The sequence below is a fragment of the Osmia bicornis genome, chromosome 15, assembly GCF_907164935.1.
Source record: "Osmia bicornis bicornis chromosome 15, iOsmBic2.1, whole genome shotgun sequence".
NCBI classification, from domain to species: Eukaryota; Metazoa; Arthropoda; class Insecta; order Hymenoptera; family Megachilidae; genus Osmia; species Osmia bicornis.
Window position 1 is genome coordinate 3,634,588 of NC_060230.1, and position 12,768 is coordinate 3,647,355.

A 12,768-nucleotide genomic window follows, 5' to 3' on the forward strand; every position below is an offset into this window, starting at 1 on the left:
CAAAATTTTGCCTTTTTATTGAAACATTTTCATATCAAATAAAAGTATCATTTTTTTTGTTTTTGTATTAATCTTATACAACATTAATTGTAATTAGGATATTTATTTATCATTTTTTTCTTCGTTTACTAAAGCTGACAATCTTCTTCATATTTTCTGCAAATAGAGGATCAATATTTTTAATTGATGAAAGCAAGGAATCCCTTTTCTTGCTGAATCCAATTATTGCCTCCATTACTCTAAAGAGTTTTACACGACATTGAAATAGACTTGGAGGTCTATACAGATTCATTTGTGTGACCTAATTTTCCATTTTGAAAACTAATCCATAAAACATCAGAGGTCCGCATTGTTCCCAAAAGGCACATCCAGCAAATCATTCCTTTGCATTTTGACCCTTCTTGAAACCATTACTCTTATATAACGTAATTGGACTTCATTTGACAGCCATTGTAGATCATGTTATATCTTCAATAAAAATGTACAACACCATTCATTATAATATATAAGTTCCAATAGTTTGTTAACAAGAGTAGACAGTAAGATAACAACAAATATATATAGATATTATACACCATAATGAATTAATATACCAAAAAATTTATATTTACCGGTCTGCTGTGTTTTTTATTAATATAATAGTTCATAATGATATTTCATTTATTTCGATGCTTTTAACCATCACAATTGTTCGAATACAGTTGTCAATAGTTCTCAATACAAGTAAATTTACTACATTATAAAATAATGGTACAACTATACATATAAAGTTGAAAATATAGTATTTAAATTATTAATTGGTCAATTTAGACTTCTTAGAGTTAATTTCAATCTCCTCTTCAAAATCCGACTCGTTTTCTGACGTTAGCCGATCTAAAATTTAAAAAAATCTATTACTTCTTATGGAATTTCCAATTAAACAGTTTTTACGTTTCTCATATAATATGTTGGATTTACTTTTAATATTCACCGAGCTATTTGTTTTTCCACAAGACTAGTTAAAAAATCATTAATTTCAATTTGTGTTCCTTCAAGCAAGAGAGATGAAGCCATTCAAATATTTGTATTTGTTGCAATGTTATTAATGTTAAGTGTATAAATACACTTGTCACTTTCACAAATTTTTATATGCAAACTCGTATTATTCATTATGATATTGTATTATTTTTCTTTCACGTAACAAAATATTTTCGTAAGCACATGTTTTGACTTTTATTTATATAAGTTTCATACTTTTTACAAACCGCAAATGTATTACATCCCTAAAATTTTAAGAAGGAAAATTATTTTGTAATACGTGGTGCTAGGGTTCCCTTTTTTTAAAATTACGAATAAAAATACATATTATGTTAAATAATTAATGAAATTTCATTAAATTGAATTGTATATACACCCATACAGCTTAAAAGCATTCGGTCGTTACATGTAGGTTCTCCATAAGGATTAGCTCGCACGTCATGGTGATTGTCATTTAGAATGATGATCAAGTACTGTTTGTATGATAGTACATCGACAAATTTTAAAACATATGTGTACTTAGCAAAATGGTTCTACTCGAAAATGATGCGGTATTTCTTATCTAACGAAAATATTGTTTCCAGGACTTATATTAATCTAAATTTTTAGTTTTAGTGGAGCTAACACGACTTTTCGACAAATCTCGAATTTCTGGTTCTGTTGTATTAACTATTAAAAGGTGTAAGTATTTGCAATGTTATAAATAGTATTCAAACAGAATATTTTATTGATAATTCACTTTTTTTAGTTAATGGACATAATAAACCAGTACCTAGAGAAGGAAAGTCTCCGTTACCAACACCAAGTGAATTTCTCTGTTTAGTGAGAGCCACCTTACGATCTAAGAAAATTTCTACTGTTGTATGTTGTTAATATATCTGCATATTATTTTATTTTTTATATTTTTACAATCGAATCTAACACAGATATTTTATATTTCAGATTCATTCTAAAGATGTAAATAAATTTCAACAAGCCTATTGGAATCTATTAAAATCAAATATTAATGGTCTTAAAAAGTTAAAAAAAGTTAAATCTGCAAAGCCTAAAGTTCATTGATATACCATTGACTGTTTAACATTTATATATTATATATTATTATTGAAGCTTTTGCATATATCTTTGTATAACACAAAACATAATTCCCTTAATGTCTATTACAATACTGCCTAAGAAATAAATCACATTTTATGTAAATAATGCCAACACAAATAAGTTGTTTAATTTTGTAAATTATGAATTCCATTAATTTACATGAAAAAAATATATGTATCAAATGTTTTATGTTATTTATAATTTCATTCATAACTTTAACAGAAGTTTTACTACGTAACTGTGGTTTTTGATCATATGATTTTTGTATACTCTATATAGAATAATTTTTTCAGTTAAAAAGCTGAATTAAATAAACTTGTATATGTTACCAAAACATATACACGCATTATGTAGATTCCATTTTATTCAAAGCGTATTTTAAAACAATTTACAAAGTATTACACACTAATAATTATTTACAATTAAATTATTCGTTTACCAAGTGATTAAATCTTTGTTTTTTATTAAAATAATGTACATAAATCAATGTAAAGTAACAATACTTGATTTATACGTTAGAATCATCTTTAACCTAAATTTACAAACATGTTGGGGAAACACGTTTAATTAAAAATATGGAAGGCGTACCCCTTGACGTAGGCCATTTGTTGTACGTTCAGGTTTACAGGGATTATTTCTTCAGGGGCACGTAGAAGTGACTAAGAAGTTAACAGATCGACAGTCACCGCAAGATTATCAATAATTTTCATTATATTCTTTTTCACTTTGAATATACTTTTTAATTACTATGATTAATTATTAAGTAATGAATATAGACGTTACCACAGTATTGTGATCTGTCGTGTCTATCTTTCTACCGCGAACTACGATCGTAAAAGTACATTTAATTTTTGAAAAACCCCAAGCATATTATACTGTGCTAATTTAAGAAACAAAAATAATGGAGGAAATAATGGGTCTTTACATTTTGATATTGAAAATATTATATTTTGTACGGTGTGTTTGTTATGTACGCATATGATACGCGTCATTTCTGTTTTAGAAAATTGTGAAAGTTGAGGATACAGTGTTAATGAAAATACACATTGGAAATTTATTTGGTAATCATAGTGTATCATCATGATGTACCTAAGCTTTTAATAACAGTTTTAATATCTCTGCTTGATTATTACAGATCCGGATAATTCACAAGAAACTATTATAATGTCTACAGAACATGATTCAAGTGATATGAAAGGTATCTACAGTCAACATAGCCTTCTACTTTGTGATCAAATTTCATTGTTTATGTTTACATACCTTTTCAAATTATCTTACAGTGATTATATTATTTCACACTATTTGCTTCTCTTTTTTGATTTATTATAGCACCTTTTAATATAATTTTTCAGTTATTGCTCAAGGTGGTCAAATTATACAAATTGTAACAGATTAGAATGTGTAACGTGTCATCGTGTTTTTCAGTCACAAGATGTAAGAATGTAACAAATTATTTAAGTTGTATTATTCTATAATTTATAGTAAATCAATGTTCATTATAATATATTTTAACAAAATCATTAATTGTAACAGATGCTAAAAGAACATTTAGATATGTGCAGAGAAGAAGATGATTCTGTGAATATATTGCAATTAAGTAATCTAGAGAGTTATGATTCAGAGGATGAAGAAACAAGATGATAATTCAGATTACATTATTAATTCTAATGCAGAAGGTATTTAATACATCATGTGTAAAGATTTTTTGTAATGTATCGTTATAGATTTAAAGATACAAACTACAAATTTTAGATTTGTTCCAGTGGTCAGAAAAACTAATAATGATAAACCAGTAATTATGCCTGTACCTGATACTCAATGCCATTGTTGTGCTGAAGATTTAAGCACAGCACACAATGGTGGTCAATATAAATGTCAAAATTGTGACCTTTCGTTCAAAAGAAATCGTCTTTAGAAAGACATACCTTCGTAATTCATTGGCCAATGCGATTCTTGTACTTGTAAGGAATGTGGAGAATCGTTTTCGTGATAAAAAATCGTTTGAACAAACATCGGTATACCACTCATTGTGGCCGAAAGGTTTATAGGTAAGTACATATATAATTATTTTTTATGCAAGAATTGTATTGAAAACTGTAGAAAAGATATAACTCAACGAATTTCAGGTGTGAGCCTGTGTGATACTTATTTCTCTCGAAGTTATCATTTAAATCGTCACATAATGCAATCAGTTGTCATGGGAACATCATGGAATACATTCAATTGTCAAGTGAGATTCTTTTTCGAAACATTTAAATTTGTTCTATTTTAAAATTAATTCAAAGTAATTCACTTTGCATTTTGATAGGTTTGTAAAAAGGTATTTACCCGTAAAGATAATTTACGGGAACATTTGCGCACTCATGCTGAACACCCCAAAGACAGAAAAAGCCTTGTAAATACTGTCCAAGGAATTCTTTACTAGCCAACAGCTAGTAATTCATGAACGCGTACCACACAGGAGAACGACCAGTTCAATGTGATTATGTCCTAAAACATTTTTATCATCTCTTGCCATTAAAAAAAACATAGACGAGTACACACAGGAGAAAAACCGTTTGAATGTAAATTTGTAAGTATTGATTTTCTAAATAAATAGTTGAACAATTTTGTACTTAGGAATGACTGCAGTAAAGAAAATGGAAAATAAATATACAGACTTGTAAATTTTCTTTTTCAAGTATATGATTTCGATTAGCATGTTTTAAATATAACGATTAATTTCATAATTAATTATTGCAAAGCTCCTACACAAACGATATAATCTAATTTTCATACTTAAATTGTCGCATTTTGCAATACTAATTTGTTTATATATTTTTATTACATGCAAGCATTATATACAGGAAAATTTATGTAAGTTTTTACTGGAATAAATAATATTTTAAACTTCATATTCAATTTATATCACAAATAATACGAGCTCAATTTAATATTTCATAAAATATACGTGTTTTATTAATTACTTTTTAAATTATTTTAGTGCCACAAGAAGTTTGCTGCCCGAGAAACTTTAAATCGACATCAGAGAACTCATACTGGTGAAAAACTTCACGTTTGTCAATACTGTGGAAAATCATTTATTCAGGCCGCTCACTAAGAGCACATATATTTCACCATACTGGTGAAAATGGTTTCTATTGTGATGTGTGTGGAACAAGCATTTAATCGAAAAGCCCGTTTAAATGTACACAAAAAAATTCGTCCACGAAGGAGCAACACCGTTCACGTGTGAAATTTTGTGAAAAAAGATTTATTAGAAGAGAGGGATCTTGTTAAACACGCATTGCTTCATACAGGAGTTAAACGTAAGATGAAATCACTTCAGTTTTAATATTTAAATTTTAACGAATTAAACTTTGAAATTGATTCGAAATTTTACTTTCATTTCAGCATTTAAATGTGATAAATGTGTAAAAGCTTTTTCTACAAAGTCATCTTTGCAAGCTCATTTAAATACTCATAGACGAGAACCACCGCAATCGTGCGTTGAATGTAATAAAGTTTTCATTCGACAAGATTGTTTAATGAGACATATCAAAGCAAAACATCGGGAACTATTAGAGGATGTAATGAACGAAGTTGAGAAAAAGCATTTGCAAACACAGTTATATAACATTGCCACAATTGCTGCAGAAAAACAACAAGAATGGAAAATCCAGAAGACTTTCCACCGATGAACTATTAAAGCTATTTCGGATCTTTTAAAGATATTAATCGATGATGAAACACTTCAGGTATGATATAATGATAATATTAAATTCTAACAACTACACAAGGTGGAATAATATTCAGTATATTTTATATCTTGTAGCTGTTTGGTTGGCCTGATGCTTCTATTCAAGATATTCTAGAAGCTGTAATTAGAAGATGCGGCCATCAGCCATTGACGTCTGAAAGTGAATTACTTTTTACCGAACGATTAAGAGAAAACATCAAACTTTTGTTCACAGTTGTCATAGAAGATGATACGGTAAAATCACTCTTAACAACAAAAACAGTGGATGATGTTATTATACACGTTTTAGAACTTTCTAAGGAATGTACATCAAATTCGTAGTTGTACAACAAAAAAAAAAGTTAAATAATTTTCTATTTATACATATACATAGTGTTCAGTTTCTTTTTCTTTATTGATATTAAGGATTTTAAGTTGAATTGCGCAGACAATGAATATTTAAACTAATTACAATTAGCATGCGCAGAACAAACGAAAACTCGTCGTATGAAAGGTCTTTCGTTGAACGAATAATATACATGAATGTATTTGATTCGTAAGACATTGTGAAGCGCCATCTTTTGGGCTGTTTTAATTATAAATTGAGGTTACAGAACCTAACCTAATGTAACTACTGTGACTAAATATGTTGTATACGCATAATAACTGAAATATTATATTAAATATACGTTTTTCGTTCGACAGAGAGATGAAAAGTTATTTTTGAAAAACGTCAACTTCATATTATGTATTTAGTTTCGTATGTATGTACAGGTTATGTTTTATTTACATCTATTATTATTATATTATTGGTTTTTTCACACTTATTTAAACAAGTTTTTAATATTATACACACTGTGCGATATTTTTCAGATTTTTCAACATTGTACAGAAACTACTTTATGAACGTGATTATCCGTTTTGCAACAGAGTTATTTATCTTTTTACATAATTTCTAACTGCTTAAAAATGGTTGAATTAAATAGTTCAATAAATATTGGAAAACTACAAAAAAAGTCACAAGGTGATTATTACAATATATGGTTTAGTATTATAAACTTTTCTATATGAAAATTTTTGTTTTACTTAACAAATATTATTGCAGTAAGTTTTAAAGAAGAAAGCAGCGATGATAATGAATCTGATACCATTGCATATAAAACCGAGGGAAATCCTGGTTGGGCAGATGCTATGCACAAGATTTTGCAAACAAGAAAGCCAAAACGTAAAAAAACAATAGTTTTGTCTAAGGCAAAAAAGTTATTCGACGTGAAGAAAAAAGAAAATGAAGAAAATGTGTCATTTGAAATTGAAAAAGTAAAGGAAGAAGTAGAAACGTTTAAAGAAGAAGTTGAAAATAAGGATGAAAAATCAGTTACACAATCAAAAGAAAGAAGAAAAAATAATTTGGGTATTAGGGTAAAACCAAGTATAATAGATAGAGAACGGGAAAGAATGTTACAAAAAATAGCTACAAAGTAATTGAATTATTTCAAGAACATAAATGATATTTTTCTTATATAATCAAAATATTGAAACATATATTATTACAGAGGTGTAGTACAATTATTCAACGCGGTAAAACAACAACAAGGTGAAATTAATCAAAAACTATCAAAAGCTGGCCCGTTAGAACGAAAACGGGAACGGGTATTAAAGAACATTGATAAATGTGCATTCTTAGATGTTCTTATGGGTGGAAGTAAAAGCATTCCAATAGATAACAATGTTAAGGACGAAACGGAAGAAAATAAAAGTCGTAAACAAAAGGTACAATATGTTGTTTCAAATAAGCAATATTCTTTCCTACCAGAAAATACTAGTATTAAGAAATAAAATATTTTTAATAAAAGGACAAGGAAACTTGGAGCGTGCTGAGAGAAGATTTTGTTATGGGAACAAAGTTGAAAGATTGGGATCGAAAAAGTAAAGAAGATGAAGATGATTCTTCAGCCCCCAGAAGATATGGATAGCGACGATTAAATTACAGAAAGGTGTAAAATAGTTTTACGCTTTTAAAAATTGATTGAAAGGTATGTTGTCAACATTTGTTAGTAATGTAATGTTACAATTTTTCAGTTATTTAGTCTGTATCTTTACTACTTTTGTCTTTCTAAAGCATACAGAAAAGCACAAAATATTACTTTCTTAGTAAATATCTTATTTTATTAATAATTTATATTTTGATATTTTTTTATCTATGCAACAACAATGATAATGCATACAACGTATCATTTCTTTATATAATTTATCGTACGTTTATAACACGAACATGATTCTGTCTAAAATTCATTTTTGTTTTTATTGTATTTAAATCGCATAAATATGCCATAATATTTTATTATAAAATGATACTATACTTTTGTTTGTATATTTAAGCCGCAATTTGTTTTAGGGACGAATTACACATAATTGATGAACTGTATTAATAACATAATCTTCGCATAGAATTTTGATGCATTCAACAGTTACCCTATGCACATTTTATTTGTATATACTTCGTTTTCATCATTTTTTCATGGTACGTACAAATATTAAGCCTTTTCTACTAAACTTGCATATCGGAAATCGTTAAGTATTTTACAGTAAAACAATGTAAAAAGCAAATGCATAATAAATAGTCTGTACCATGGATTGCTAACAACAGGTAAAAAATGTTTAAATCGATTTATAGCAATTATTTTCTTAACATTTACCGAACCTAATACGTAATTAACTCTTGGACGGACTGAACTAACTTTGTTTTATCTTTTTTCTTCTATTATTATTTACCACAATTAAATTGATTGTTCCTTCTGTTTATATCAAATTATATTTCGAACTTTAATTTTTATTAATTCTTCCTCTTGGTTTTGGATAGTATAACTTTTAAATTGTCTATACACGTTTATTTTATTGTTCTTTATTATTCTGTGTACAAACAAATCTGAAGTCTATTGTAATATCTGTTAGAAGAAAGAGAAAAAAGAAAAAACAAATAAACCCGACTGTCAATTTTCAGTATAAACTTCTGTTGTATTATAAAATTAATTACAAAAAAGAAAAAAAAAATTAAGATTATAATAAAAACTAATTCAGTTCGCGAGATAATAGTATGTTTCTATTTGAGTGATAACTTTTCTTTTTACAGGATGCAAGTATCAACATTCGTTTGGTCAAAAAGTTTTCCGGTAATCATTTGCTCGTAACATATTTTCAAAGTATTTTTGAGGACCAAATGTGCTTTGTGAACGTAGAGGTTTAATGTTATACTCGGCTTTCACGAATATCAGCAAGAGCCCCGAAATTACTGGTCTCTTCGTCCGAGTAATTAGATTCAGTTTCCAATCGTTGGGATCTTCCAACATTTTCGTCGATACTTTGGCTTCTAATATAATATTCTATCGGATTTGATTCCGTGTTGCGATTAGTTTCATCCGCTCGAGGATTTTCCGAATGTACATTTCTCAAATTCGATTGATCATCTTGATTGATTTGCGTTCTCGATCTATCGTTCTCGTTTGCAACGGAATACCAATTATGAGAACCGTGACCATTATTGCGATCCTCGGAACGAGATAATCGAACAAAGATTACTCCATTCTCTTGATTTTCTTTTTGAGAATTCTCCAGGTTGTTTCTGCTTTCTTGGCTGATCCTCGACAAGCTACGAACAAGATTCCTCGTGTTCATCAGATCATTTCCCGTCGTTATATTTCGTGATATCTCATCGGTATTATTCCCTTGCATTCTTTCGTTGTTTCGAACGGTATTATCCGAAACACAATGATTTCCATTCTCCGACACTAATTCGTTCCGCATTTGATGTTCGTTACTGTTCTCTGTGTGAAACGAAGTTTCGTCCTGATAAGTTCTAAGGGCTTCAAAATTCGCATTGCTAAACACTCGAGGTACGATGCCCTGGCTCATCCTGTACAATTCTAATTCATTATCCACGAAATAACTGTCGAGAGGATTGCTGATGATCGATGGATTTCTCGAGACGTTTCTTCGTGGAAAACTTTGACTCGAAAAATTTGCTATCGTCGCGTAAGGGTACGGTATTGTATTCATAGGATTACCTAGTATATGCGGATAACCATCTAGGCTCTGCATCTCAATCTCCTCTTTACCGTCGTGACAAAAACCGTGCATGTCTATCTCGTGAGGAAGATTGGCGAACCTAGGAAATTGGTCAATGTTTTAAAGAATCAAAACGATTAGACGAGAATAATTTCCATTTCGTTAAATTTTACCTATGCAATAAAATATCAGAATACGACGGTGGCATGTCTGACTCTTCTTTTCCGTAGATACTTTCGTAAGTTGGAGGTGGGAAACACCCAACGGATCCTAAGCTGTCTTTACTGGGCGTTTCAGCGTCCATCTCTAAGATGCTACCTTGGCTATTCTGTAGCTGATGTCGATTTATGCTTCGTGGATTTCTTTGAGCTCGTAACACGCTATCGCCGAGTTCCACCAAGTCTAAACCTGTTTCGAAGGGAGCATCTATTAGTGAAACCATCATCTATCAATCATAGACAAGCTAATAAATTCGTTTCTCGTTAGGGATATTTTCAACAACAATGGAATCGTACCGGTCGGATCGGTTTGGAACTGGGTGAAGATTGTACCGTCGACAACAAGCATTCTACCGTGTGGTAAGAGAATGATGGTCGGTGTTGCTACCATCGCTTGATCGTTATTGCTAAACCGTGAATCTGGTTCAGGATCTTCTAACCGGCAGCAACAATGTCTTCTACATAGAGACCTGCAGAACGGTGCACCCCAACAGCAATAGGCGAAAATAAAGCATAAGACGGCAAGCATCACTAGGAGAGCAGCTACCCCTTGGCTTTGCTGAGCGGCTGCGAGGGTTGGACCACCGGCGACGCCGACGCCAAATCCTAACCCACCGCTGCTGCTCATCTCGCCTAAAACATTCAGTTCTTTTATTGTAAAATAATAATAATAATTAGAATACCATTTCGTAGGACACGTTACGAAATAACAATTCGATGTGTTACTCGTAAACACAAGAAACGTATTTAAATCCGCAATGCGGAGCAAAGAGCGATACTAATATACGCGTTCTTGGCAAAATTCCAGTCTTACCCGACAAATTTTCATATAATTTCAATTTCAAGTGGCTACTTGCGATCAAATCGTAGCGACATGGATATTACTTATCGATCCTTCGATGCTTTCATCTTATTGTCAGATTAACTCGTTACTTTTCTTTTTCATTCACATCCTGTGGATGGGCGTTCAAGAATAATCGCAAGATTTATCATTGAAAAGCTTATTTCGTTGGTTATCATACGAGCAGAAGCGTAATTTTGGGCATCGGAATCGCTCTCTCTTATGCTAACAGAATAAATTACGTTATCTTGGAGGGAAGTATAGCAAGGTGAAAGTGAGAAGAGTGCGGTAATCCTGGACGTATAGCAGCCGGCGCCAGTAGGTCGATCGTGTTCTAACGTTTGGAAAAGTTTATAGTGTCCGCTCGTTTCGTAAGCAAAACTTCGAATAAGGGGCAATAAAATTATCGTAAAATTGTCAAGTTACGTATAACTTGAATTTCAAAATTATGTAACGAAGATCTCCTTCAATTTTCAAAATTATAATTACCTTGGGTAGTGATGTTATACAGCCAAGTCGTCCCCGTGGTGGTTGTTGATTCCGTGATTTTCCACGATCTGTCCACCATGAAAAAGATTTTTTATATCTCACCAGAAAATATCCTCTCTTTTTTTCCCTTCAGTAATATTTAAACGTAAGACAGCCAGGTACACGGTTGTTGTTGCTCGTAACACGTTGCATCGTGCGATTCAAATTAGAGTTTATTTCACTCGAACTAACTGAACAGAGTTAATTAAGTAATCGTACTAACAAGTAGTGCGCTTAATAATTGTAACAGTCGACGATCTCATTTCTCTTTGTTCAACGGATTTTGAATTCTCCCGCGTAGTGACGTCACGACTGCACGATTATTGTGTATCGAATAAGCTTCGATCCAATCGCATCGTTAACGAGATTGCAAACGAGAACGATATTTGTATCGCGATATTAACGATTCATGTGACAAGTTCGCGGGATAATCTCTTCACAAAGGCATCGAGCGTGATGTCGAACAACGTACACTGTCATCGAGGAGATACTCTTGACCCATTTTAATATCTCCCCACTTAATATCAACCTGCTGCTTTTCGCCTCTGATACTTCTGTTTCCCAATCAGGGAACGTCCTCGTCAGCTAGTTCGGTAGATTCCTTTTTTATCACTTATAACGTATCATTTCATCTTCGTATTAAGAAAATAAATTTGGTAAGTTCTCTTTAAAATTCTATTGTCAAATTATGAACTTTCACATCGATGAAATATTCATTTTAATCATAATCTTGTACATTAATATATGTTTATGTATTCGTAATTGCCGTGCTTGTTTTTCACTAATAGGTTAGGCTTACATTTAAATTGTGTTGCAATCGAACTGTACCTGCGATCGAAAATTCAAATTTCCCGCGAACAGTGTACTGATCGATTTGATTAGACGCAGTGCGGTTTTCAAACAATCAAAATCAAAATATTGATTCGGATTATTAATTATTATTCAATTGTCGCACGATGATAAACTTTGCGAAACGCATGACATTAACATTTTAATTATTGTTATAATATATAGGATATTTCGTTATGGTTCACCATATTATATATGACGATAATTTTTATTCGTCACTTTTTTAACGAAAACTTTTCTTTCAAATTTCAATCCAGCACACACATCCTGTTCAATTGTGAAATTGCATTGTTAATGTCCCCTTCGTTTTGTGACTTTGACGTCATTGACTGCAGATGAAGGCGCGCCATATTATTTACTTTCGATGCATTGTGCATTTATGCGATATTTTCTAAATTATTATCCTCTTCTTCATGGTATTCAATTCTCTTGCAATAATT

At 31.0% G+C, this 12,768-nt stretch overlaps 4 protein-coding genes and 1 non-coding gene across 5 annotated transcripts; 3 read left to right on the forward strand and 2 right to left on the reverse strand.

Annotated features, from left to right (window-relative positions):
- Positions 1 to 642: 642 nt before the first annotated feature.
- On the reverse strand, positions 643 to 1,566 carry LOC114880575. Its single transcript, XR_006830122.1, has 2 exons — positions 958 to 1,566; positions 643 to 873 (listed from the first exon to the last, which is right to left on the reverse strand). It is a non-coding gene; the product is annotated as an uncharacterized LOC114880575 (transcript).
- A 56-nt stretch (positions 1,567 to 1,622) lies between these two features.
- LOC114880576 (signal recognition particle 14 kDa protein) lies at positions 1,623 to 2,229 on the forward strand (the record flags this gene model as incomplete). Its single annotated transcript, XM_046288958.1, has 3 exons — positions 1,623 to 1,698; positions 1,766 to 1,878; positions 1,960 to 2,229. Coding segments are annotated over 3 exons (306 nt in total), but the record flags the coding sequence as incomplete, so codon positions are not given.
- A 649-nt stretch (positions 2,230 to 2,878) lies between these two features.
- On the forward strand, positions 2,879 to 6,219 carry LOC114880577 (zinc finger protein 2 homolog). The gene is given in 27 exon segments (XM_046288959.1): positions 2,879 to 2,899; positions 3,116 to 3,173; positions 3,248 to 3,310; positions 3,465 to 3,503; positions 3,506 to 3,546; positions 3,646 to 3,744; positions 3,746 to 3,788; positions 3,837 to 4,007; positions 4,010 to 4,053; positions 4,055 to 4,099; positions 4,102 to 4,160; positions 4,239 to 4,248; positions 4,250 to 4,342; positions 4,421 to 4,478; positions 4,481 to 4,519; positions 4,522 to 4,565; positions 4,567 to 4,594; positions 4,597 to 4,631; positions 4,634 to 4,684; positions 5,096 to 5,204; positions 5,207 to 5,268; positions 5,270 to 5,305; positions 5,307 to 5,351; positions 5,353 to 5,379; positions 5,381 to 5,420; positions 5,506 to 5,849; positions 5,927 to 6,219. Coding segments are annotated over 27 exon segments (1,950 nt in total). The 3' UTR covers positions 6,173 to 6,219.
- A 6-nt stretch (positions 6,220 to 6,225) lies between these two features.
- On the forward strand, positions 6,226 to 8,280 carry LOC123988519 (RRP15-like protein). Its single transcript, XM_046288847.1, is given in 6 exon segments — positions 6,226 to 6,594; positions 6,704 to 6,854; positions 6,936 to 7,308; positions 7,384 to 7,600; positions 7,684 to 7,785; positions 7,787 to 8,280. Coding segments are annotated over 5 exon segments (774 nt in total). The 5' UTR covers positions 6,226 to 6,594; positions 6,704 to 6,799; the 3' UTR covers positions 7,814 to 8,280.
- Positions 8,281 to 8,344: 64 nt separating this feature from the next.
- Positions 8,345 to 12,070, reverse strand: LOC114880565. The gene is made up of 4 exons (XM_029196703.2): positions 11,441 to 12,070; positions 10,408 to 10,743; positions 10,066 to 10,300; positions 8,345 to 9,992 (listed from the first exon to the last, which is right to left on the reverse strand). The coding sequence occupies exons 1-4, from the start codon at positions 11,517 to 11,519 to the stop codon at positions 9,077 to 9,079; spliced, it is 1,566 nt and encodes a 521-aa protein (XP_029052536.1). The 5' UTR covers positions 11,520 to 12,070; the 3' UTR covers positions 8,345 to 9,076.
- Between the last annotated feature and the right edge of the window lie 698 nt (positions 12,071 to 12,768).